A 27,564-nucleotide genomic window follows, 5' to 3' on the forward strand; every position below is an offset into this window, starting at 1 on the left:
ATAAACACAATGAACTACATAAACATTTATCATAAAACTTGTCAAGCATTTCCAGCTATGTCAGGCATCTCTGAGAAACAAAATGGTTCACATGTGACCAGCTGCTTCTTGAAGCTGAAGCAGGTATCAAAATGTCACAGTTTTTCTACATTCCGTTACCCTGGGAGTGTACCACACAAATGATGAACAGTTTCTTTGTAAATTCATACCGAGAAGGCATCATATCTCTGAAGTCTTCTCCTGGAGGCCAGTCTTTAAGCTTCAGCACCATTGGCTCTCCTTCTTCTGTTCTCAGGCGATCTATTGTCAGATATTAACAAGTCTCCATTTTTAGAAGTTGTACAACTCAAAATCCAAAGAATCAAGACAAAAGAAATCCTTATCTTAGTTTAAAATCATGTTCATTCCACAACTATTCATGTAGAACCAAAGACACATAGTTGACCTGACACCACAGTTTGGTACTACTGTTATGACAGTAAGGAGTTTTCAGACTAGACAAGCAGCCTTTACCAGCTCCCCTCCCCAAGCACATTCTGCAGTTTAGCTCAGGCATCTGTTCTGTGTTTGAGGCTAGAGTAGCTGATAATAAAGCCAAATCTTTTCAAAGATCAAGTAGCAGAAAAGAAAGGTGTAAGTGAGCCTTCCAGCTCCCACTCTTCTTGCTCCAAGTACCAAATTCCAGAAGCTTACATCACACAAATTAAGTAGAACCCATGATGCCATAGCAAGTACTAATTCTCCTGGAAAGTCTGTACCTAGAAGCAAAAACAATGCCAAACCTCATGCTTGCCACCCCTAGACCCATTTTTATACAGAGTAACTTTGGTTCCTTAGGAATAAAAGGCACCTGCAAGTTAAAACAGCAAAATCCAATTACCTTGCGAGCACCAATCCCACAGATGCTCTTTTATGTTTCACTCAACTGGGCAAAAAAGCTGACAGGTGAACCTACTTGCTAGGAAGATCCCAAACTTTCTCAGAATGCTTCCCCAGAAGACTAAAGGCAGCCAACCATACTCCTGAAGGAGAGTCTTCCGTGGGGCTGACAATTTCTATCCAGTCCACCATCCCACAAGGATACACTGTGAGAATACATTGCAGACACACTGTCCAGGATGAAGAGAAAGCCTGGAGTGTCTTTACGCTGCTTGAGGCTGCTTAAGGATAACAAAATTTGGGCTAGGGCAAGATTATCATTACTGAATATTTTTCCTACTGGAACAAAAATTCACACTACTTACTTGAAATATCTTCAAATCCATCCCAGAAATCCCCTACAGTAGCTCCAGTGATGATTTCATTGGTCCTGCAGTTAACCAGATCTACTTCCTGTTGGCCAAATTCCTTCCTAAAGGACTCTGGTCTCCAGAGGTTTGCATTTAATTTGTGATGTACTCCTGACACCATTACAGGCTATGAAGAAGAAGAAGAATATATTCTGAAGAGTTATTAAACACCAAAAATTCTCATTCCAACCAGAATAGGGTAATGGACAAAATGTACCGAACATTTGAACACACACACTCATGAACATCATGTTTTCCAAAAGAAATGCTCAGCCTGCCTTACCAGAATTATGCCATGCATTTGATCATTCTTTATTTCAAGCTATGGAGGCAGCTTTTTATACAGAGCCATAAGTTCAGCAGTGTGCTTAGAAACTGATTTCAAATAGCAACATCCTTCATCCAAGGATCTAGCAGCATTCATGTAGTACACTTTATGAAGGTTTAGCATTGCAGTGTCTGTGCCTGCACTTCAGCTAAAGGGCAAAGCACATGAACTGAAAATGGAGAAAGCAGAAAAACAGAGATACCTGTCCCTGCTTCCAGCACTCCCGGAAGACATTCCAATTACTTTCATTGTTAGGATCTTGAAGACATAGCAAGCGGTTATCACATAACCAGTAGTGAGGTGTATCAAAGCCCATTATCGTAGGCTTTATAGTCAATCCTTGAGGTTTCTTAGGCAAGTCTGTAATGGTTCTATTTTGCACCAGGGAAGCGAAAATGTCATCAAGGATTTTGGGTGTACTCTTCAGTCCATTGTCTGTCTGATTTAAAAAAAAAAAACATAAGAAAGAAAGAACAGAAAAGAAGTTGGTGTACTTTTCTGTTGCTTTGTCCTTTGCACTGCAGACTTTAAAGATGACAACATACATTTAATATTGCTGAAGATATTGCCACTCAAAATTTTTCATTTGAGCTCACAATGATGCAGAGAAACAAAAATGTGCAGAACTCTTATCTAGAAACTCACCATGATTAAATGCCAACGCCATTTCTGACACTCTGTCTACAGCATTCTGCTGTAAGAAGTTCTACTCTGTTTTACATTTCAGCAATGCTGCAGAAAAACGTGAAATACAGCACGGAACAGGACTTTCTTTGTACCAAAGAACAGAAACGCAATTTCATCATGAGAGTCTCAAAGCCAATATTTTACCCCACCATTCTGAAGTCATATGCGTAAGAGCAAACAAAGCCCAGGAACATCTCAAGTAAACCAGTCTGTACATGAGGTATGAGAAAGATAGTCACCCACCACAGAATGTTTTTCCTTCCATCTGTAAGTTCCTTGACGCTTCTTTTTTGAGTCTAAAGGACATGCCAATCAATGCACCTGCCAGACACTATCTTAAGTAACTTCATCTGCTTTATCACTTGGTTCCCAATCCCTCACTAAGCAAGACTTGCTGATAGCACCACTGAGATACTACTCTAGAAAGCACTAACTGCAGCACTGCAATATAGACACTGAATTAAGTCCTTTTTCCCAAATGAAGACAGAATTTTCTTACTGTGACTTATGTCTGCAGTAGCTGTTCACAGGTTTAGAACAGTAGTCTAAGCCTGCTATCAACCCAAACCTGTAAACCAAAATTTTTCATATACCTTTCCTCCAGAAGAGTTCAACAGATTCCGCAAAAAACCTGTGTTATTGTTGCTCACAGGTGTTAATATTGCACTGTTGAATGTCTGCAGGGCTGCAGCAGGCTTAGCTAAAGTTGGGAGTGTCTGAAGAGGTTTATTTTCACTCTTTGAAATAGGTATGAGGAGTTTCTCTGAAACAAAGAAAAGAACACATCTGAGAATGAAGAAAGGATTAATCCTCTGAACCATGAGAAGTATATGCTTTGGATTTTTATTTTAAGACAAGATACCACTATATGCATACAGGTATGTATGTACATATATCTCTCCTCAATACGTGCAGATGAAATATTCCTTTCACTTAACTTTCTTCAATACTCCAGAGTTTTTAAAATCACACAGTCTAAAATAAATACATTCTCAAACTGGATTTTCAAGAATATTTGCATCAATGGGATGTTAATCCAGTTTTCAAAAATGAATATGCTAACCCTGCCAGGTTTTCCTCCAAGTCATTGCCATAGACCAGTCTCGCCGTACAGGCACTGAACACCCATCCCAGCAGGCTGATTATATCATCTGAGCGCAAGATATTGCTGCATCTGATCTATAGTCTTCTGACAAACAGCCACAAAGGGTTTACTCTTCACTGGTTCTACACATACCTTTGTTTTCTTTATTCACGTTTCCACTTGTTAGGTTTGACAGCCAACTTAATGAAGGAGAAGTATTTACTGAAGCAGTTTGTTTACTTCCAATTGCTGATTTTAGAGGAGGGTCATGCGTAGTGACTTGTGGGCTCAGGACAAAACTGTTATGTTGAAGGCTGGTCCTCTCTCCAGGTACTACGTTCTGAAAAAACAAAATGAGAACTGGATTAGACACAAACGTTCTACTCAAGAAGGGGAGGGAAGCCCTTCCAAGTCCAATTTCATTCTGTTACCCAAAAATGGTTTGGCCCTTCAAAAAATATCTGATCTCCAGAAGAGGTCAGCATTGCATCTCAGTATTGGCCAGATGAGGATCCATCAGGATTTGGGATGTCCTGACTTCAAGAGCAGGCAACAGAGTCCATCACCCCTCAAGAGAAGCACTGAAAGCTGATTTTCCCAGATGCATTTTCCGGGACTGCTTTGGGAATCAAATACCATTTTAATAGCTGCTCTCCCACAATTCTAGTGATGTTGCAGACCAGGGCTAAGCTGGAGGTCTAGTTCAGTAGATTAAAACAAATACATCGGGCTCCTAAATTTTTGTCTTAAGAAGGTGGCAAAAGTCGACTCACCTGCCAGGTCACCTGCATATGAGTGCAGCATTGGCCTGGCCAGCACAACCCAAGCACAGGACCTATTGTGCAGCTGATCTATCTACTTGTTTGGAGATTCTTGGTAACATGCTAACCAGAACTACTGCTTTAGCCTAGGATTCCTGCGTGACTGGCTAAATTTTTCCTCTAGGCTCAAAGACTTTCCAGTAAAGAAATTATTCTGCACCTGCATCTACCTCTTGCTAGAATCTTTATTTTGCCTCTCAATGATGGCTGACACTTGTTAAGGATTCCAAACATAATATAAAATGCCTCAAACTTTAGTAAGCTTATCCTCACACAACCAGTGCAGTGACATAAAATGAAGCGATATTTACCTAATTTTACAGAAAGAAAGGTACAGAGAAATTTCGATGCAGCTGTTTGTCCAGGGTCACAGAGTAAATCTCAAGAAACAAGACTGAAGCTAGTCAGTAGTAGGCTAACTTTTGACCCACATAACTATCTCCCTTGTTTTTAACACTTTACACTAACTTTTGCCTCTTCTATCGATTACCATCACCAAAGTTTACCCTGCTAATTACACTCAAGATATTTTATTCGCAAAATAAGTTTATGAATAAGCATATAGCAAAATTAAAACTACATCATTCAAAGGACACTGGTTTCTTGCAAGACTCTGCAAATCGAAGTGATTAATTTATGCTATATTTCAGAAAGCAAAAAAATACTACATTCATTTACAAATAAACATATCCACAAAACTAAACCCTTCTTCGTATTTTCATACCAATTAGGACTAGTTACCCAGATAATCTGAACTTGATGGTGGATGGATGCTTGTTTTTAATATAACTAGCAGCAAACTTGCTGCCAGCATTCCTAGAGTAGGAATTAGTACTTCTCCACATTGCTCTAGTCCTCACAATTTTATTAATGTTTAGTCCTTTTATGAGTTGCAGTGCTCTTCCACCCTACTTATTGTTTTAGATGTCACATGTATTACATCTCCAGGACCCAAGGGATAGCCTACACTTCCCAGACATTCCCACTTGTCTGTTCTTAAGACTTTTTACAGAAGAGTTCTCTCAATCTAATCCTATTTTTGCTATTAAAAAAATCCTCAATGAGCATTTTTCAAGGACAGGTCACTCACTGAGATATTGGTGAGACATTGGGTCAAAGGGGCCCAATGAGATTTCCCCCAAAACTTAAAAGAAGAGATGAACCAGAAAGATGAATATTGAATACAAATACTGAGCAAAAACCTACATGCTGGGGTTATCAGCACTGGTCAGGACTGGCATACCTACAAAGCCAATTACCACTGGCTTCAAATCTGGGTAGACTGAGGCAAACCTATGGATATTCCAGCTACAAAGATATGGTGTGAGACAGTAGTAATACCTGTTTTGAATCCTCCTTTAGAGTTGGCTTTGATAGTGCCTTGAACTGCTTATTTGCACAAGGACAATTTGCCTTTATTCCCCATTTTGTTCTTACAGAGTGTACAATATCACCAACATCATAGAGAGCTGAAGGAAAAGAATCATTAGTGAGCTCACATGTAATTAGAACATCCAGCATTCAATACCAGTTTTTAAGAAATTGTGTATTCTATGCAGTTAAACAATAGTACTGAACACAGTTCATCTTTAAACAGTTTTTCTACTTCTTTGTAAAGGTCAAAGATAATAAAGTAGTACTAAGTACATAGGCTATTTCAGTCTTTGGACTGAAATCTTTAGACAATACTAAGCTTTGACTAACTCTATTACTCAAAAAAAAAAAAATCTAAAAAAGTCACTCAGTACATAACAACAACTTACAAAAGTCAGCAAAAGTCTACAACACAATTTTTTCATCCCAACCAAATATTTAAGATACCTTTTCCAGGAATTATTTGTGTAGGCATTAGATTCTCTGGTTCATGTACCTGTCCCTTCACACATTTAAACCAGGAGAAAGTATCTGAGTCATCATCTGTAAAACAAAACCATTAAATTGTTTTGGTAGTACGTCTTTCATCCTCCTCTGGAAAGCTACATATTTTAATGTTATTGTTATGACAAAACACAGGCTTACAACATGCTCTTTTCATTGGGAAAGCTTATTGTTTGTTGTTCAATGCTGTTACTGACTTTTAAGTTCAAAATACAGGTTCTTTCCCCTCTCCTCTTTAAAGCAGCAATATGCATTCTCACCTTCATGTAAGCTTTTTTTCTTCATCCTGTAACAATCCACACACACACCAAAGCCGCACTTCGAGCAGACCCAATGAAGGTTGAAGATTGTGGTGTCACAGACATCACACATCTCTCGAACTCCACGAACTGCACGCTTCCAGGCTACCTGTCCTGTGGTAATTGACAGCTTAGTCAAAGCGTTAGTTTAAACACAACAAAAGAGTTGCATGTTAAATATAGCTACATTAAAATACTTCAGTGATATAAGACTCAGACTTGGTTTTGTATTGGAACTCTAAAACAAAGCCTTTGCTTTGATCCAGAAAAGCAGTTCCAGAATGAAGTCTAAGCAGATAAGACCATTTCACCTTCTCCTGTGCAGCACCAACTACATGTTACTCCTGGTATGTATTTGTCGAAGTTAACATACACACTGCTGACATAGATCTCCTAAGTGGAAATTCCACAGCCACCCTAGAAAAAATTAAGGTACTACTAACAAGCCAAGCTTACTGTCTAGCTTGACACCACCAGCTCATGCTTGTTCTCTATTGAATAGCATAGTGGGCAAGTAGCTTGCTCTCTTTTAGTAGGTGATTCTACACATTTGTATGTGTGTATCAGACCTTCTCAAAATGATCACCTGCTCAGTTGTTTTTCTCTGAAGAACTAACCACAGCTGTTCAGGCTTCTTACATATGCATTGTGTTCCACCTTTCTTCACCCCAAGTTACTTTAGTTCACTCAAAACATCGCAAATGTTGACAGTATCTTCCAAAAAATTACAAGCCCTTCCAGGGGTCCATTATGTACATATTATTTTAGACTGATCTTAATTTAATTGTCATAGAATCGTTTGGGTTGGAAGGGACCTTTAAAGGTCATCTAGTCCAATCCCGCCTGCAGTGAGCAGGGACATCTTCAGCTAGAGCAGATTGCTCAGAGCCCTGTCCAGCCCGACCTGGAATGTTGCCAGGGATGGGGTATCTACCACTTCGCTAGGCAACCTGGGCCAGGGTTTCACCACCCTCACTGGGAAAAATTTCTTCCTTATGTCCAGTCTAAATCTACCTCTTTCAGATTAAAATCATTACCCCTTGTGCCATTGCAACAGGCCCTGCTGAAAAGTCTGTTCCCATCTTTCTTACAAGCCCCCTTTAAGCACTGGTAGGCAGCAATAAGGTCTCCCCGGAGCCTTCTCTGCTCCAGGCTGAACAACCCCAACTCTCCCAGCCTGTCCTCACAGCAGAGCTGTTCCAGCCCTCGGAGCATTTCTGTGACCCTCCTCTGGCCCCGCTCCAACAAGTCCTTGTCTCTCCTGTGCTGAGGGCTCCAGAGCCGGATGCAGCACTGCAGGGGGGGTCTCACCAGAGCGGGGCAAAGGGGCAGAATTCCTTCCCTTTCCCTGCTGGCCACGCTGCTTTGGATGCAGCCCAGGACATGGTTGGCCTTCTGGGCTGTGAGCACACATTGCCAGCTCATGTCCAGCTTTTCATCCACCAGTGCCCCCAAGTCCTTCTCGGCAGGGCTGCTCTCAGTCCCTTCATCCCCCAGCTTGTACTGACACGAGGGTTGTGCAGGACCTTGCACTTGGCCTTGTTTAACCTCATGAGGTTCACACAGGACCATGCCTTGAGCTTGTCCATGTCCCTCTGGATGACATCCCATCCCTCAGGTGTGTCAACCGCACCATTCAGCTTGATGTTGTCTGCAGAATTCCTGAGGGTGCCCTTGAGCTCCCTGTCTATGTCATTGATGAAGGGATTAACCAGTGCTGGTCCCAGTACTAGACTAGAAAAAAGTACACATCTGCCTCTTCCTGCCTCCTTCCACACTTGTAACTTCTCTGAAACTTTTCTGTCCAACAATGTTTCTTTATTTTAAAAGCAAGTTATAAGAGACCATGTCCTAACATATGCTAAAAAACCCACACCAGGATCCAAGACATCTGTTGCTTTTTCTTCTGTACAAGGCCCATGAAGTATGTATGGAACTAAACTTCAATAGCTTGGCACAATTTGTTCTTAAGTGGGAGGTAAAAAGAAATTTGTTTGACTACTTGCTTCAAAATTCTTCCAGGAGAGAGAGGTCTGAATAGCAGCAGTTCCATTCTTCTCTGCCTTTTAAAAACATGCACTATAGTTACCACTTTCTAGGCCAATCCTCCAATTTCCCCAAAACAGATGGAAGGTGTTTTTTGTCATCTGTTGCATGTCATTTCATATTTTAGTTTTCTGATTTTGTCCTTTCCTACTCCTCCTATTGTTTCCTCTTCATAGTCTGACCCCGCCTCCTCTTTCTGTAGGTCTCCTTTTGGCACTTGGTGGCCAAGGAGCAATCCTAATCCTATAAGGAACTCTCTTTAAGGAAGCTCTCCCAAATAATTTTCTCCCTCACACTTGTTTGTCTTATGACTCTACCTACCAGTCTAGTAACTCACTGGTAAGAGAGATAAGGCCTGACCTTGAGACATACTGTGCAGTGCAAAAATATTCAAACATAAATGATCCCCTGAAAAGTAGTATCTGAACAAAATATTTTGACATTTTGGAAGAGGTCAGCTTGTCAGACACAAGTTTTGTTATGAAAGGTATCATTTCGGCCAAATTTTGCCAAGAAAATTTTATCATAACCTCATAGCATGATGGCATAAGAATATAACTTTTTCCTATGCCAACTAAGTGAGCACTCTTTCACTGAGCTGTTCAAAGAAGAACGATTATCTAGACTGTAAATTACTTCTTTCCTACCCAGGGGATTAAAAATATCCTCCATTTTAATGAAATTGAATTTCCTTACTCTCACCAGCCAGAGCAATAAACAATCACAGAGGAATTCATGACATTTTGCTCCTTTCAAACCAATTCCAGAACTCACATGTGTCTTTTTCTAAGCAGATGATGTTTCTGGTAGGTATACTAACAGACACATCTCCTCTGCTATTAAGAAACACCACATCTCCCCTTTGTTTCATGAATTTCACCCAAAATTTCAACCTTCTGAAAACATTTCAGTATTCCAATCTGTACCTCTCACTCTGGCTTATTGATACTTTGGCTCCACAGGCCTGAATATGTTCCAGTGAAGAGCAGAGCTTGCAGAGTTCAAGTACTCCAGGGTAAGATCCCACAGCAAGCATTTCCAAAACATCAAGTCTTCCCTCCCCTTTTGAAGGCCATTCAAGCCTGTTCAGTTTTTTCTTCTGTTCAAAACCTTGGAGTGAGTCGTAGATTTATATGATCTTTATATAATACCAATACTACCCAAACGTAGAAGACATTAGGTAGACAGTCTTCTAAATTGTATTGTGTCTCAGTCATGTAATTATAATCCCAAAGACAATCACGGTTGTCATTCTATTCTGAGAAGTGATTATGCAAGATCACAGCCTTCTCTATCTGTCTGCTCGTTTGCTACGAAAAGATTCTGATGTAGCCAAAAACCTGTGTTTGAGGATGCAAGGTTTGTCCTGTCTGCACAGATGAAGCTCCCCAGTCACTGACCCCCTCCATAGCACCTCTCTGGTCTATTCCCAGAGGGCTGTACACAAAATCACTTGAAACAGTCCTACTGGAACATTTCAGGTGCAGGAAAAAATATTTCTTCACTGACTTGACAGGCAGAATTAGGTCCATTATGCGAGAACAACAAAATAGGACCAAAGCAATCTAACAGAATCTGTGCAGACAAAATGAAAGCTTTGTTTCTTTTATACACTAAGAATAGATTGTTGTCAGCTGCCAGCTGTGGTTGCTTTTTTACACTTTGTTTCATAACAAAATTACACTCTAACAGGAAAAGTAATTTGATAATATAGAAAAGACTTCTGGCAAAGAAGGGTAGAATTACTTCTGTTTCCCCTGTGAGCAGAGCTGTTGACACTAGTTTACACTGGATCTTAACCATCACCTCTCAGAAAAAACCACTTAAGTCTTATATGACATTTCCACATGCATGCAATATATTTTCACACAAGTCAGAAGCTTAAGGTTTCATATAAAGCTATTAAAATACAGATCATTTTAACACAAATTGATCTTACTGTGTGGTTCAATTGTAGACATAACTTCCTTTTCAGATATCACTAGCTGACAAAAGTGGTCACCAATGTTGGCTAGGATATACTTCGCTGTGTCGAGATCTAGACCCACAACGTTTTTTGATAAAGGTAGCCACAAGCTAATAGCCTCAGGGTCGTACTTATTTGGAGTTAAGAAACCTTCCTCGCGCAGTATTCCATGCTTATTAAACTGCAACCTGTGGAAAGAGGGGGGGAAAAGGAGAAAAACCCATCATCTCAGATGTTTTATTAGTTTACATTCATTCCAATGACTCAATGCCTGAACTGTAAACATGTATACGGTATGTCAATGAGTTTAACTCTTAATGGTTACAACAGACAGGGGTAAACATATTGGTCATTAGTGTTAAGCATGCTTAACATACTGCTGCTTTGAAAAAAAGACTCAAAACATTAGTTTTTTGTAGTAAGGTATATTTCCTAAAGATTTTTTTTTTTAGTCATACAAAACTACATCAGGTGAACATAATTTTTAAAATGCACTGGCACTAAGGATCATATCTAGAGAAAGTAACAGCAAGAATTTAATCTAGAACTATGTACAATTCTCAAGAAAGTTAGACCACCTTAAATATAGAGTACGTTTCAGTAACAATTAATTTGGAAGTAGCTGCCAAAAAAACAAATCAAGCAAGATTTGAGCAAGATATATTCTGAGTAGGTAGAAAGAATGAGATCTATATAGTTAGGAGTTTATTAAATAAAAAAACATCAAGAGCTCTGATCATGTTTTCAGGGACCTTTTTATTAAATGCTGTAAAGGGAAGTTGACTTCTGATGACAACACGTACTCACTATAGTGTTAAGTATGGCAAGAACACACATGCTGCCAACTGGTATCACCAAACACCATCTTCAGACTTTGCAGATTTCACATTCAGTAAAAAGGGACTGTTCCATCAGCATCAAGTTCTAAACTGAAGGATTCAACTGATTTTAACTACACTGCAAGTCTGGATTTTTACCCCGAGAAGATGAATTAGCATAGTGTGTTGGTAATCTGGTCTCACATGTTTTTGAACATTTCAACTAGTGTCAGATTATCCCAGACTTACTATAGTAAAACCTCTAATCTGAGGTCAAACATATTAGTAGCACATCTTAATTTTTTTAAAACCTTTAGCTACAAAACCTGCAAGGGGAGTCTGGGGTGTTGCAGTGGAAGAAGAATAAACCTCAAGAAACAAATGAAAGAGTGGAAGAGTACTTTGTTTCATGACCTTTGTAATCTTTCTGCTTTCAGTTTTCTCTCTTCAAAAGGTCTTCAGGCCTATAACTTTTTTATTCTACCTAGAGACTCAAAAGAAAGTCATTCCTCTGAAAACCAAAAGGAAAACTGAAAATAAGTAAGCTTCCCATCTCCCTTGTGATATTAGGGAGGAAAAGCAAAAATACGAGTTATCACAAGTGTTAACCTTCTTCCCATAAAACACAGTCCATGCCACAAAGCTTAAATAGGTGTGGGGGGAAATAATAAGCTGCATACAACAACATCTGGATGTGAGATCAAGTAGTTCATGGAAAAATGTGCACAACTTGAAAACAAAGGAAAGGATATGTTAAAAAAAACAGCCAGACACTGCAGTTTGACAACATCCACCCTGGGCTCATAGATAGGTTTCAAGTAACAGTTTAACACCCTTTTTGAAAGAGTTCCTCATGGTGTCTTAAGAACTAAAAGAGATAAAAACCTCAAAAGACCTTGACTATTCAACTCAAGATTCAGGCTCTGGTGGGGGTGTAGGTAGGGGGCAGAGGATCTGAAGCTGCAGATTAGGTTTGGAAAAGCAACCACCACTTGGCAGTCACTGAGTTTTCCTTAAAGTTGCCTTGCTGACCCTCCTCATCTGCCCTCCTGACAGTGAGTGTACTTACTAAATATTTCTATGGCAAGCTTAAAGAAGTGGCACAAACTCTTAAGCATAAAGTGGAACAAAGAATGGAGTAACACAATGTAAATTATTATTTTGCCCATCACTATTCCATGGTTCCAGCTGAAAGCCTCTGGCCACTTCCTGCCACCCCTGGCAATCCTCCCACAGCTATTGGGTATATATCTAACATTTCACATGTCCAGCCACTAAACTTTGGGAGACATGCACAGAATCCATCCTCCCTCTTCTAACTCAAACACTACTGAGCTGTAGCACTCAACTAAACTCATGTTATCCCACTGGCACTCATCCCAGAATAGCAAAATAAAGAGCTCAAAGTCCTGCCAAAATATTTTCTACTCAAATGAAGCAGTTATAAAATTTTTAAGGGCTAAAAAGAAAAGCACAGGCAACCTCTCATCAGTTAGGTATATTAGCCTTATAGCTTAACAGCTACACATTGACATCTAGCAGTTTTGAACCAGAGACCTAAATGAGACCACTTTGACCAAATAACTGTTTTTTCATCTGTCCTGGAAGATGAAGATCTATGTTACAGCTAACAGTGAGCACTCAACAGCCCCCCTTTCAGAAAAGAAAAAAAGGGTTTATGTCCAACTCAGACACGGGACATGTTATTCACATTTAAGGAATATCAAGGTTTATATAGCCAAAATTGTTTGTACCTTCTAAAGTGAAAGAATCGACAAAAGACAGTGGAGTCTTTTTGCTCTTTGTTCTTCCGATAACTGTCCAAACGGCATTCCCTGCATTTATGCAAGTGAGGTGCGATATTATTGCAGGAATCGTCCTGTACAAATGCTTCTCCACTTTGCTGCAGCTTCTTCACTTTAGAAGCATCTGCTAAAATTGACTTGCGAACAATTACTGCAGGGAAGAGAGGTGTAGATTAGACAAGCTTTAGCTTCTCATTGGAAGGTGCATGCAAGTGTATTTTAGTGACAGATCAATGTCAATTTCTCCTGCAAGTTTCACATTACATTGAAACAAAGTTATGCTAAAATATTTGCAGTTGGCAGAAACCTCTTTTCAGGTCAGAAGCAGCTTTCTCAAGCTATAGTTCCACAGAAGTCATACTCTGGGGCCCCAAGCTTAACAGTTCCTTTCACTCCTCCACAGAGAAGTATTTTGAAATAGTATCTGCTTTTAATGAAAGTTCTTCAGCCATCAGGGCTGGAGGACCTGAGCACTGAGTAGACCAGGGCATGAAGCAATCATGTTTCACAAATAATGTAGACAGAAGTACAACCTGGCCCTTTCTCTGTTTTCACCCTTCATGATGTAATGGCTTTCAGCATCTTACCGTAACAAATGCCAAACACCTCTCTTCCTCCCACAAGGCGGGTGAGGCCTAGCACAGCACAACAGTGACTGCTTGGCTGCCTGCGTACCCATGTTAATCATGGAATGGTAACCCAAGACCAAGCAACATGAGGTTGGAAAGGAAGAAGAGGTGGGTGTGTAGGGAGATTCCCAGAACCCAGGATGACCAGCTATACCACCTGACGCATAGCACAATGTATAACATCAGAAGTCCAGCTCCTTAGACAACTACAACCTTTCCCATTCTGCCACATGGAAAACTTCAAGAGCTCCCCGAGTGGAACTCAGCCAAACAAGGTGGGTTGTTCTGGGGTTTGATTTTTTTTGTTTGTTTGTTTGTTTTTCAGAACAATTATCAAATTAAAGCCCCTCTTGAACAAAGCTTTGTTAAGAACAACTTCCATCTCTCACTGTGCTTAAAAAATTTAGGACCACTGCTTAAAAAAAAAAAAGCTGTCTCATATGCTGTCAGCATTTGCATTCCAAACAGAATTTTGTTTTTGTAACCCTATTATATACATTTTGCATACATCTGTCCTTGCATATATTTTGTAACAACTTATTTGTAGAAATTAATGATTAGTCCTTTTCCTTTTTCAGGAAAGGATGTTTTTCTCAAGTTTATTGCATTCCCCTTGTAAAAGAACCCACAAATTACTCAAATTCCAGATCACTCACTCACACAATTTAAATTACTGATCTTGCATATGTTGCAAAGGACCTGCTTGTAGTTTCTGTGTAACTACACACAGGGACTTTCAAATGACAGGAAGTTTTAAAAATACTTACTATTATCCTGGACCTTGGCACTTCCAGTCCAAAAGCTTTCATTCTCATTTCTGTCATAAAGAATCTCATTTGAATTTCTTCTAATAAAACATTCCATGTCTATAAGTTCATCAATCTTGTTCCCTTTGTGGCTGTTCTGGCTGTTGCAACTGCTTTGTGATTTAACTCCAGACTCAGTAAAAGAGAGAAGATGAGCATCTGAGGTTGAGGGTCTACAGTCTAAAGTCCGCTGCAGTTCGACAGTGCTACTGACTCTGGGTATTGCTATGGAAGAGTTAAGGTGTTGCAACTGTTTTACAGAAATGCACTCTTTTGGAAAGTTTGTTGTGGGCTTCGTAAGAGGTTCATTTGTACTTTTCATGTTGGTTCCATTTTCATTAGCTGAATCAGATGAAGATCTTGAGGTTGTCAAAGAGGTATATTTACCATTTTGATCATTCAGATTTTGCGTTTGTTCTTTAGATATAAACCCCGCTTTAGGAAAGCCCGTCAGATCTTCCTTCAATGGTTTAATTCCAGTATTAAGACAAGAAGGATGAGTTTCCGGTAGGCTTCGTTTACATGTGCTGAAACACACAACATGCAATAATTACACAAACAAAAAGGTTCAAACAAGTCAGGGCATCAGTTGCTCAATCTAGTCACAAAGCTTGAGAGAAGGGATTTAATCTTTGAATTTTTGATTGAATGAAGAATGATTGCACTTTGAATTCTGATATTCCAAGATTTTGAGTTTTGTGTGAGGTTAAATAGGACTGTGTTTCTGAGGTGTTTTTTTGTTTGTTTAGGTTTTTGGGGGGTTTTGTTGTTTGTTTTTGTTTGCCTCTTCTCCCTCGCCCCGAGCTGGAAAGAATGATAAAGCTGTATGGACATGTAGGCACACACACATTTAGGTACTACAGCTACTCCACTTCCTTCTCACAATTAAACAGTTACTTTCTCATTTTCTCCATGCAACAGCTGTATAACCAAATGCATTTCACTTGCATGTTTATGTGAGAAGATTGCAGTACTCAAGGAACTTCTGGCTGGCACTACAAATCTATACTAGAGACAGTAAAACCGTTCCCACACAAAAAGTTCAAATGAAAAAGAGTAATCTTTTCCACATTTATCTTCTGAGATATATGCACAAAACTGAGTGGGGAAAAAACCCTATACCGCTTCTTTTAAGCTAATACACAAAATGTGAGTTTTCCTGTCATGCTATTTCTACCATATACATTCATTTTTGTGACAGAACTGGGAGCACAAGCAAAATATGCTAAACTTCAAATTATGCAAGTTAAGAAGGAGCTGTGATTTATACTCAGGAAAACAGTTACATGGTACAACACAGTTCCCACACTTGCTATGGTCAGAGAATTGACTAGAACATACCTTTCACCCCAGGACCCAACTGCATTTCGTCCTGTCACAGCTGTTGTAGAAGTTTGTATTTTGGAGACTGTATTTCTGATTGAAAAATGCGTTGACAACATTGACTTCTAGAGCTAGTTTTATAATGGAAATGCAGTACCAGCTCAAATTTGTTCAAGGAAAGTTTGGAGGGGAAAACTTGTTACTGGAGGGTTTTTACACCCAGTTGGGACATTTTCTAGCCTCCTACAGGTAACAAAGAAGCTTAAAGCCACTAGCGTTCAGAAATATAATTGAGGACCTGTACTTGATCTGCAAGAAGCTAGTATACCGGACACCTGCCTGATAGTGTTCTATTTTTCTTCGGGGAAGAGGAGGAATGCATTTGACAAAAAGTAGGCACCACACCTCTGTATAACCCATCAGTTTACAAATGGATACAATGAAGGGGTAACAGTGGCTTGTGACATTGAAGGGCAACTACCTCAAAGACAGAAGAAAAATACAGCACTGGCAAGCAAATTATGTATGCAGGGTAATTAGGTCTAACACTTTTCTATGCCAATATTACAGAAGACTACAGTTTGTTTTGCTAAGAAATTGAGTTCTTTTTGGAGGAAAAAAGTCTGCGTAAAGATAAACTTATTCCTTACCCCTGAGGAGTTTCTGCACCAAGATTGGGTGGCGAGTTAGCTGGCAGGGGCAGGCCTTGATGCCTTTGGTCTTTATTAGCAGGAGTACATCCTAGCAATGCTTCACCCAACACTGTTGGTACTGACTGCATGTGTCCCTGACTGGGAGAAACCTGTAAGGGAAATTTTAACAGTTAGGAAAATTCAGAATAACAGAAATAGTGGTTTGCATGGTTCAGCTTAAAAAGAAAAATACATTGGTGCCCTTCCCATTTGTTTTAACAAAGCTTGTTGAAGATCATTCCCCACTCAGTCCATAAGATGGAAAGACCTTAGAGTGTCCTTTTAAACCTTATAGGTTCCATGAAACACTGCTCACATCAATTCATTTTCCCCCAATCAACAAATTTTTTGTGGGGAAGGAAGGTGTATTTAGAATGTGGACAGGAGGACAGAAAACTCTGTCTTCATAACTGCCGGTGCAATGATCTTGCTAAAATAATAGCAGTTATCAGAATGCAGAAATAGCTTTCAGAGCTCATCTGAAAATCCTAGATAAAATTAAAACTGTGAAGTTAGTCTGACAATATTACTAAAAATCTAGATGTGAACTTCCTTGTAGTGTGAAAATCTTTGTACCAGGATTCTAGAAAGTGTTAAGTAAAGAAATCCTGTGTTGATTAAATCACCAGCCCCATAAACTTACAATTCTTTTAGGAATACAGGCCTATCAAGTTAGCAAACGTATTTAAAAACAGTAGTTTTCTGTGGGGCTCCTTCCTCAGCTCCAAGATCCATATTCCACTCCCACATGCTCAACTTACTGCTGGAAGTTACACTACAGACTTGTTACTATCAACTCCAAAATATTTCCTTTCTGCTTTGATATAACACAGCTGTCAGGCAAGCTCTCAAAATACCACTGGAATTAACTCCATATTAGAAATCAGAGTACTATCACATACTAAGTAAAGCAAAAAATATGGCTTCAGCTTATCACTCCGATATAGTCACATCTGCCAACATCAAAGAAACAGAACTTCTGTTTTGCTTATTAGAAAGTACACTCACTTGTAACCATTTTGAGAAAACAGTTGCAAGACATTTCCCAAAGAGTACAAATGTGATACAGGATCCAGTCCCTGGAAGGAAGGCAGACTAGAAAATTAAAAGTAACTTCCCTACTTCAAAGAAAAAGTGTGGTGAAACAAGCTATGAATTCAGATCATGACTCTTCTGCAGGACATTTGGAATATGAAATAAAGACCAGCTTTGCGTGTATCAAGCAGGTCGCTCAACAGCCAAATATGCAGAAAGCTAAAGACTGGCAAACTGAGTACCTGAAAGACGCTAAAGGTACTCAAGCATGAGCTATAGAAACAACATAGGCAGAGTATGGATGTAGCATACAAACTACTTCAAGACGATTTGCAGCACACTCCTCCTCAGCAGTAAATGAGATGGATCGCTCTTTCCACTGAAGAATCCTATCCTATACTTGCTACCTCACACTGTATCTTCACAAACAACAATATCCAGTCATTAGCCAGACCTACGTAATTGACTCAGCACAGGACTGACTGCACAGAAGCCAAGAATCAAGCTTGGCCACCAAAACAAAAACCAACCCTCCCACCCCATCACTAGAGATTCCAGAAGGCTACTCCTGACTGAAATGCAAATTTTGGTCTGAAACACTGGGGCAAAATTATAGGGTGTCTGAAGTACCGTTCTTTAGCCAAGCTATTATTTTTCATTTACATTTCCACACTTAAGTTACACAGGTTGTCTTCTGACCAGTACAGTTTTCTTGGATCTCAGTGATACTTGGCAGGTCACCCAAAAGAAATAAATATAGACATGGAAGTACTAGAAAAATAGTCATATTCCCTTTTTGTACTGAAACAGCATTCTTCCAGACTGCTGCTTGCATAGCTTGAATCCTCAAAGCACGCAAGCGTAGCTGAAGGTTTTGGGTTTAAGTACAAAACAGTTAAAGTAAGAAGGTGAAAAGCAAAGGTTATAAACTTGAGAACTGCTTTGAGTTTTCTCCCACTACAGCATACATGACCAGGCAGGCTAACTCCTAAGCAGGAAAGGGCAAAAAGCATAGTTAAAAAAAACAACCTTCAAGGCTCAGTAACTTTTCCTCCGATTATCACAAGGCAAGATGTTTTACCCATGCCTAGACAAGTTTCAAAGAACTCAACACACCCTCCCAGGGATTATATTTATTATTCCACTTTTCTATCTAATCCTTATATAAGACTGCTCTGAAGTATGACATAACCATTACGTAACAGTCATCTATAACATAGCAAGATTTACCTCAGGAGAAGTTTTTGTGTGTTTAGCATCAACACTTCCACTATTCTCAGATGACTTCCTCTTCGTGCCCCCAATTCTTTTAGATTTATCTGGAATGGAAAGTGATCAATATTAGTCCATTTATCACAAATACGCTACTTAGTGTTTGAAGTACAAACAATAACAGGTCTTACCACATTTTCCATTGTTATCATATATGATTTCAACATGAATTAACTCTGGATCAAGAGTTTTTAAAGCTGGAATCTTGGAAAGGAACAAAAACATAGAAGCAGCCATTTAGAGAGGTGAAAGTTGATGTTTGACTGTATTTATCTTAGATGCTGTGGAACAGGTTAAGCTTAGACACTTAATTAACTTCTAAGTTCTTTGAATACCAACCTGAATTTAACAATATATTGTCGTGACAGTGTGTCCGCTTGAAAACACACATACAAACTGGTGTTTCAGAGCATTGTCTACACAGTATAGAAAGCAAAGAAACCAGGATTATAGGTTTGCCTTGCTCTTCAAGTAAAAATTCCAGGTCTCATTCATTTTGTCTAGAAGACCATTTGTTATTTGATAATTCTACCAGCAGCATGAGGTAATACAGAAACACTTTGGGGTAACAGATTATTCTGCACTACATTGATCCCCAGTTTTCATTGATCCCCAGTTTTTAAGCTTATTACAGTAAGGACAGAATTAAAAATGGTGTTGGATAAATACAAGATCCCACCCATTCCCCATCCCTGCAAACCCGCAGCAACTGGTTCTTACCTCCTGACAGTTGACTTCTAGAGTTCTTGTAGCTGGATTACCATTGACAACAACTGCTGTGAACCACTGAGTAGACGGATCCAGGCTATAAATTCTAATTTTTGAACCAATGATATTTTTTCCACCTTAAAGATCGGGGAGAAAAATACAAGAAAGGGGAACTTTAGAAAAAGGGAGCATGAAGATCACAACAGTTACCAACGCAAATTTGCCTGCATGCAAGATGTAAGAAAGCAAAACAAACTGAGAACCTCAAGACAACTTTCACATAGCTAAGTTTGGGGCGGGGGGAAAGGCATGATAAAACTATGTTCCAGCTACTTCCTTCCTGGGATAGTTCAATGAAGTTTTCTTGAGGTTAAGAGATGCAGCAGAGGCCAGACTAACCTCCAGATTTCAGACAGTGAGGCAGATCAGTGGACATGGAAATTAAGATTCAATGATTAGGGGTGAATTTTTCCTCTCTTTACAGTACTGGAAATGACAACTCTGAGTTGCAATATTTACCTTCCCATAACAGACAGACATTTCTTGCATATGCAAGCATATGACTACAAATATGCTTGTATGAACCCAGTAATTAAGAATTTGAAGCAGGCAAATGTTAAAGTAACAATTTTAACTTGACTAAAAAAGTAGTCTCTACATAAAACTTTGGAAGTTTTTTTTATCAGCAAGCAGCACACTAAGAAAAAAAAAAATCAAGCTATTTGAAACAATAAGCAACTCCCAAGAATTTCAGTGATAACTGATACAAATCTGATAGCTCTTTCACAAATGCCAGGCTATATATATGTGCCTAAATTATGTACTCACTCTTACAAAGGAAATACTTGAACCTTAAAACTCTATAATGATTCACATTTTGCATTCACTGCTGCAAAAGTAAGTGGAATCAGTATTTTAAAAAATCTCTTATCGCTAAAACAGACTACTGTAATTTGCACCATCACTGCAAAGATTTCCCTTTTGACTTGAGTATTTGTTGCCCGAGTTTTCCACCACAGGGTATGCTTGTACCTTGTACCAAACGAGTTTCATCTAGGTGTTTCTTAACCAAAGCCTGAATTTCCTCATTAACATTTTGATCATCCTTCAGAGGAAGCCTAGAACTGTCCACATCCTGTGTGGGGAAAAAAAATAAAGACTGTAGTATTAAGTATAATACTTTTGATAAACAAAGACATAAGATTTAGAAACAAGACAGCAGCAATTCATACAAGTCCAACAAGTTTCTCACTACTCTGTGTTCCTTCAGCTCCTAGGAAATTGCATTTATTGAGGCAGACATCGTTTCCTTACCACTAATCTGGAACAGTCTGGCTTGCTGATCGTCAAAGTGAGCTTTCCAGGTCCACTTAAATATTGTTCTGAAAAAAATCTGGCTTTGTTTTACTACATTGCTAAAGAGCGCTAAGTTTAACTGAACCATCCACTTTTTAATTTAGAAGTTTAAGTTCTCAGAAGCAGCAATTTATAAGTAGACCCGAGCAAGATGTAAACACACTACATTCATTTCTATGTTTCCATTTATGATAACACCACCAGGATCCAGTACATCTCCAGACACCATTATAAAATGTTCATGTGAATGAAAACAGTCAGCTACATCTAAATCATTCATAATTATTCAGCCTCATGTATTTATATTTTAATTTTTTTTCTCTCTATTGTTATCTAAAATAAGCTGCTTGACAACATTTAGAATTGATTCTGAAGTGGAAAGTTTAGAGCAAGTTTTTAACAATGGCTCAGAGTGCCATTAAAAAAAGTTGGGTTTTTTAAAAATTTTTTGTTTTGTCCGAAGCACTGCTCTGGTATTTGTAATAAGCAGAAGGCTCAAGAGCTAGTAGTCAAGAAACTGTTAACTCAATATGCCAGCAAAGCAATCTTCTGCATTGCAGTACTGAGATAAGGCTTCTACATAAAGAAGTCTTTATTGTGTTGTTGAGCCAACAATCTACAACTCAAATTTATCTTCAAGTAATTTTTTTGTTAGTTTCTCAGACGCTGTCTATTTTCTGACTGTTAAGAAGTCAAAGTAGAACATTAATGGTGGCACTACTAGCAGTCTCATCATGGGGCAGCTATTACTAGTTTTATTCAAACTGTTTATAGGTCTCGAGAGTAGTTTTCTGAAAAGGTGAAGTCCTTTCTCAGTAGGAGATACTATTCCTCAAAATGCCTGACCACTCAGTCACACAGGGCAACTGTTTCAACCCATCTCTACATAATTTTCACTAAGGAACTTTCCTCTTGCTACTCAATAAAGGGACTATAATTCAACCATCTCATTTATATCCTGCCCAATTCCACATTTGTTTAGGATTAGAAGTGATGTGTTTCTATTAAATAGGAAAATTTATTCCAGACATTCCTGCAACTCCTTTCATACTAATGACAGTCATGTTCACAAGAACAAAGGGAAACTATTCCAGCTTATCCCCACCATCAGCATGATGCAATTGCTGTCACCTGAGCTGAATAACTGTCCTAATACACTCCCTCATCCAGCTCTCAAGTGAGATGTCCTGGATCAGCTTCAGAAGATTTTTAATCAAATACACATTACATTCACAACTGATATTTGTGAGTTACAGCAATACACACCTACTTCAACTTTCTACCTATCTAAAGTTTGCATTTAGAATATGTATTACTTGACATATCTTAAATACCAAGATAAATCTTTTATCTTCCATCTTTATAATGCCACACAAGGTTACCTGAATGGGTGTCAAAAGGTCTTTAGAAAGAAAAACACATCTCTCTTCACCGAGATAGCGTACTGAAACCATTGATCCCAAACCAGCTTTGTCCACTAAGGATTTGTAAGTCTAGAAAAGTGATAAACATTTTCTTAGAACAGAGTAAGAAGATCCCATCACTCCTCATTTGCATTTAAAAAAGATATTTTATAGTTTTATATCTATTTCTCTGTTAAGACATCACATCTACATACAACTTGAAACAAAGCAAGTTTCTAATAAACCTTCTAATACACACCTGATATAGGAATTACTGGACTATACTTGAAAATAATATCATTTATTACAATGAGTTAGGAATTCAGTTCAGGTGGCTGTCATTAACAATCATTAATCATTCCTCTCACCATGGAGAATTTACTAATATTAAGAGTTCTAATTGTGGATACGTTAATGAAAAACCCTCCTTATAGTAGACTGGGGAATATCTAGCAAATCAATGAAGGCCTACTGCATGGCTTACATTAAAGTTCTCAAAGCTCATGCAACCCTGATAATATTCTGAAGCCTTAGTTTAGGTGTGTATGATGCCTTTGATATCCTCATCATTATTATACCACTGCAATACAATAATGAAGTTGTGTTCAGGTATACCAAGGGTTTTAAGAACAGACAATTAACAAAAAGATTCCTTTAAAAGCTTCTGAACTCTCCCTTATATGTTCAAGGTTAAGTGTTGTCTAGTCCTGCAGTAAGAGCTCTGAGCAGGTGGGCATCAGGCAAGAATAACTCCTCCCCCTGTGTGAAAGGTACATTTCTGCCCCACTTAAAAGAAAAAAGAAAACCACTCCAATAGCATATGTGTTTGGGTTTCCAAAGGACTGATGAAGCAAACAAAGACTTTCTTCCCCTTTGTTGTTTTCCCTTCAGTTAGGACAGCGTTGGCAAAGGGGCAGTATCGCCATAAGGGGAACAAGAGTCTCTCCAGGAATGATTGGGCATCACAAGGGTTCTGCAAAGCTATTCTATTTGTCAGAAACATATTCTCCTCAATGAGTTGTGGATTCATTTTTTTTAAATCTTTATCACATATCACTTTTTTGACCCTTCTTTCCTACCTTGTGTGGTGGGAAGGGAAGGAAAAGAGTCGTCTTTGCCAAGGCAAGCTCCAGTATTGTGCTCTACTTTATCCTACATTGTTCTTCTGCTAAATGAGCTTTGAAACATGTATCCTGCATGAACTGATACTTCGAACACATTGCAAAGGAAACTTTAAGCGTAACAAAGGCAAGTATCCAGTAAGAACTGTTCAGATACTTGGAAAGGGACAACAGCTAAGTTAAAATATGCAGGTTTTCAGAACATTGTATCAGCAAAATCTACTAGTAGAAATGCTGGCATTAATCCACAGATCAGGAAATAAAATTAAGGATTCATCTTTTCACTTCCTCTCACATCCTATTTGGCCCTACTTCCAATAAATATCTGCTTACATTGGCTTTGCTCAAGAAAAAGCTCAGCTGAAATGCAGCAATATGAATTACACTGCATACTTCATACTTAGAGAAGTTAAGGGTATAAAACATGGACTACAATTGCAGCATAATTAATGCTCAGCAAGTTCACATCTTCAGTTATTTCATGACTACTTTTATGAGTAGCAATATCCAAAGTAGTCAAGTAAAACTACGCTGGTTGAAATGTTCCCTGTTCACCTCTACTTGTTAATTTGCCTAGCCAGCCATGCATGGAAGTTACAGAAAGCTTACTTCTCTGGCTTGTACAGTGTAGCTCAGGTTTTTATATGCACAAAATCCAAATCTCTCAAATTATCTGTGGCAGGCAGCCATCACATCAGAATCATTCAAATTATTTTTGTCTTAGATCAAGAATCACTGAACAATTAACAACACTTGAGGCAGAGTAAAACAAGAATTTAAGATAAAAGTACAGGCTATCCTTAGAAACCTGTTATTTACTCTTTTTCTCTCTATTCTTAACTGCAATTTCATGAAAGAACGGAGAAACATGAGACTAGAGGGAGAAGGAACTAGCATTGTACAGAACAGTGGTTTGGAAGAGAGGCAAAGTCATAAAAATACATTCCTGTATCTCCAGGCACAACATACCAACTTCAAATGCTTACAAGCCCCGCCTAGGCTCTAGCTGTACAAAGAGTTTTAGTCTCCCTTCAGATTACATGTAAGAGTAAACAAGTGAAGCTGGACTTGAGAAATTCACACTTGTAATACCACTGTCCTTAGAAGGTGGAACTGCAGAACCAAAGTGAGTTAAAGCCAAGCATATACTTGCCATTGCAGGCCACTGGACAGGAGACATTGAATTGGCTTGAGATTTTCTTCTAGCCAGTACCAGCTTTTGCTCCACCAGGAATGCTTTCATTTTATGGCTATAGATTTCTATCCATCTTCTTTTTTCCCATGACTCATCATCAAATTCTACACAAATCTACAGAAAGGAAACAATGTAAAGGAGTGACTAACCATAAAATTCAGACACGTGGAAAAGGATAAAAAACCATCAGTTTCCTCATTTAAAAAAATCATTAAAACTACTTATAATTCAAACATGATTATTGCCTTTCTGTCATACAATCAAGCATCCCAGGTTGACCGAGTATTTTGTAAATGATAGTCAATGTTAACTAGTTTGACATCATTACTGCTGCACAAAACATTAATATTCTTATTTAGCTCTACAACTCGAAAAGTCCTCTGCTGCTCAAGGGCAGTTAAATGTGTTAACTCTGCCACTAGGGTTTACAATCAGGGAAAAACACAGCAAATACCCCAAAAACTTTAAAGGGCTGTATACAGTAGTGGCACAAGTGTTTTCCACAAACACTAGAGTACTTGAATAAACAATCTGTTTTTCCAGAAATATTGTAAGAATAAGAGTCCCAGAGAATAACTCTAGTTAATTTATTGAAAGGACAAGTAACAGTACACCACTAAAGGTGATCAAATTATATAATGTGAAGAAGGTCATTTGCTGCCTCCTTTTAACTGGTATTTATCTTCACATTTATACAAACTTTTTAAGAGGAAAGCAGTTGTCACTTCATGGCAAAAACATGGTGGCTTGACCAATTTTTTTGGGATGGCATTACCCTTCTTTCATAGTCAACACAGGGAGATCAACAAAGGCTTGGGAAAGACCACAAATACAACTTTGCCTGAATACAGGAGTTGAAATGTCTTGGTAGAGAACACTACTCTCAGAAAAAAAAAAAATCAGTCCCTCTTCCCATAAAACATAACAATGCAGTCTAAGTACTTTTAACTAATTTACCCTGGCAGCAGAGAAACATCAGTTGAGTGAACCTTAGAAACATTCCCTTGTGTTTAGCTTCTCTCTAAGGGGAAAGGCAAGTAAAAGCATGCACACAAAAAAGCATTACCACAGAGAGGAGTTGTAAAACTAATGGGTGCAGAAATAAATTTAGTCATTTTGAAGCTCACGGAAACAATGAAAGAGATAAGCAAATAACATAAGTACCAGAACCAGAACGGCTTGTTTGGTCTAGAGTATCAACACTGCCCAAACAGGAAAATACAGTTTAGAAAATACTTTCAAAAGTAGTTGACAGTCCTTCTATTCTGTATCTTGTTCCTGACACTATACAAAAAGCAAAATTTGAAAGATTAAATATTTCTACTCCTTCAGAGACTTCCCCTCCCCCCCCCAATACACTACTATTTTGGGTCTAACGACACATGACTCTTCCACAGAACTGCGAGAGAGGAAAGGAGATGGCAGGTGTTTTAGTACAAAAGCTCCCTAAGCTTTGATTATCTACTTTGCAACTTCTTTAACAATTTCACTGGAGAATGCTTTAAGTCAATCGCTTCTGGCAGAACCGTAACCAGTTACAAATCTCACAGTAAAGTCCCCAACAGCACCCGCTCCTTCTCCTTTTAAGTCCCAGAGAAGGTCCTTCAGAAGAGCTTTCTGCAGCAGCAGCAGCATCCTCCTCACTCTAAGCATGGGCACAGCCCTGCCGGCCAAAGATGGAGAAAGCTCCACCCCCGCCGCAGATCCACAACAAGAAGCTCGGCCTCTAACAACTCGGGACTCTTCATAACAAATCCCAAAGTTTGCACTTTCAAGAAAAGGGTTAGAAACACATACTATTTCTTCTTGTCAAACAAGGAATGGATGCTCCCTCAGTTAATCAGAGGTCACAAAGTTCTTCCCGTTAAAAAAAAAGGCAAGGAAGCAGTTTTAATTGAAAGACGGCACTGTTCTTGCTGTCATAGAACAGCCTGCCACCAAAGTCCCTTGTAGAAACAAATAAGAGGACCATGTAACAGGATGCCCTTACTATAATGGAGTTTTGTCCTTAGCGAGTACTTTGTATACTATAGCAATTGCTCGGGCATGGTTGAATAGTTTTACTGACTACAGTTGCCAAATAGCCCCCTAAGAGCTTTTGCAGTCAAAGTCACTTGACTTCCACCCAGAATACATAGTTAACGAATTACACTAAGTTTGCAATAATTGATTGCATGTTTAAAAACCCCGTTCATAATCACTAAGAAGTGGCCACCATACAAGAAGAGTCTGAGAAACCTCCAACACCATATATGATTTTGGTACATCTTTCAAGACAGTAAAAGTACTTGTTTGTAACCAGCTACTTCAAAGAGTAAGAACGAAAAGCCACGAATCCCATCACCATAGGAGGGCTTTGGTTTCAACTCTAGGGGAAAAAAAAAATCGTTCACAACTGACATGGTCTTAAACGACATTTAGGAAATATGCAGAAATAAAACCTAGGCACAGAGGGTGCAATAAAAACCTGAAGTTTCCAAAATGATGGTAGAAGAAAGCACATTTATAATTAGTTTCGGGTAATTTCCAGCATTAGTACAAGCTCACTGGGGGCTTTAGCCAGATGTGCACAAGTTTTCAAGCATGTTAAGCAGGCAAGTTGACTAAGAAGATCTCTCCCTCCCAACAACAGTGTGCATATATATATACACACATATATACACACACACGCACGCACACTAAGTTTCCAGGTCACAGGGTAAGCACTCTTGTTTTAGAAGGTCTCTTTGAAAGTTTCACGTTACCTTCAGGTCTTGTTTGGATATATCCGTGTGTGAAACCGCTCGGATCTTGCCCGACTTCCAGGGCCATTCCGAGATGCGATTGGTGTCCCATGACCTGTCGTCTTCCTCCGACAGGCTGAGGAACCTCTTCCCCACCAGCAGCGACCAGCTCCCCTCGAGCCTCAGCACCATTTTAACTCATCGGGAGGCCTCCACGGAGGAAACCGGCGGAAGGCGGAGAGAAAAAAAATAATTAAAAAAAATAAAAACAATAAAACCA

The 27,564-nt window shown here is 38.9% G+C and overlaps 1 protein-coding gene across 1 annotated transcript in view; it reads right to left on the reverse strand.

The window, feature by feature from the left end:
• Positions 1-27,498, reverse strand: part of KDM3A (lysine (K)-specific demethylase 3A) — a 33,109-nt gene extending 5,611 nt beyond the window's left edge. The window contains exons 1-19 of the mRNA XM_010292491.1: positions 27,306-27,498; positions 24,520-24,675; positions 22,225-22,335; positions 20,519-20,621; positions 19,499-19,623; positions 18,910-18,982; positions 18,737-18,825; positions 16,430-16,581; positions 14,418-14,983; positions 12,971-13,172; positions 10,372-10,586; positions 6,348-6,500; positions 6,031-6,126; positions 5,551-5,678; positions 3,542-3,728; positions 2,898-3,067; positions 1,820-2,056; positions 1,245-1,416; positions 210-300 (exon numbers count right to left, since the gene is read on the reverse strand). Coding sequence (XP_010290793.1) covers positions 210-300; positions 1,245-1,416; positions 1,820-2,056; positions 2,898-3,067; positions 3,542-3,728; positions 5,551-5,678; positions 6,031-6,126; positions 6,348-6,500; positions 10,372-10,586; positions 12,971-13,172; positions 14,418-14,983; positions 16,430-16,581; positions 18,737-18,825; positions 18,910-18,982; positions 19,499-19,623; positions 20,519-20,621; positions 22,225-22,335; positions 24,520-24,675; positions 27,306-27,476 — 3,197 coding nt within the window. The 5' untranslated portion in view covers positions 27,477-27,498. The remainder of the gene's footprint in view (positions 1-209; positions 301-1,244; positions 1,417-1,819; positions 2,057-2,897; positions 3,068-3,541; positions 3,729-5,550; positions 5,679-6,030; positions 6,127-6,347; positions 6,501-10,371; positions 10,587-12,970; positions 13,173-14,417; positions 14,984-16,429; positions 16,582-18,736; positions 18,826-18,909; positions 18,983-19,498; positions 19,624-20,518; positions 20,622-22,224; positions 22,336-24,519; positions 24,676-27,305) is intronic.
• Positions 27,499-27,564: the final 66 nt, after the last annotated feature.

Source organism: Phaethon lepturus, unplaced genomic scaffold (genome assembly GCF_000687285.1).
Source record: "Phaethon lepturus isolate BGI_N335 unplaced genomic scaffold, ASM68728v1 scaffold52498, whole genome shotgun sequence".
NCBI classification, from domain to species: domain Eukaryota; kingdom Metazoa; phylum Chordata; class Aves; order Phaethontiformes; family Phaethontidae; genus Phaethon; species Phaethon lepturus.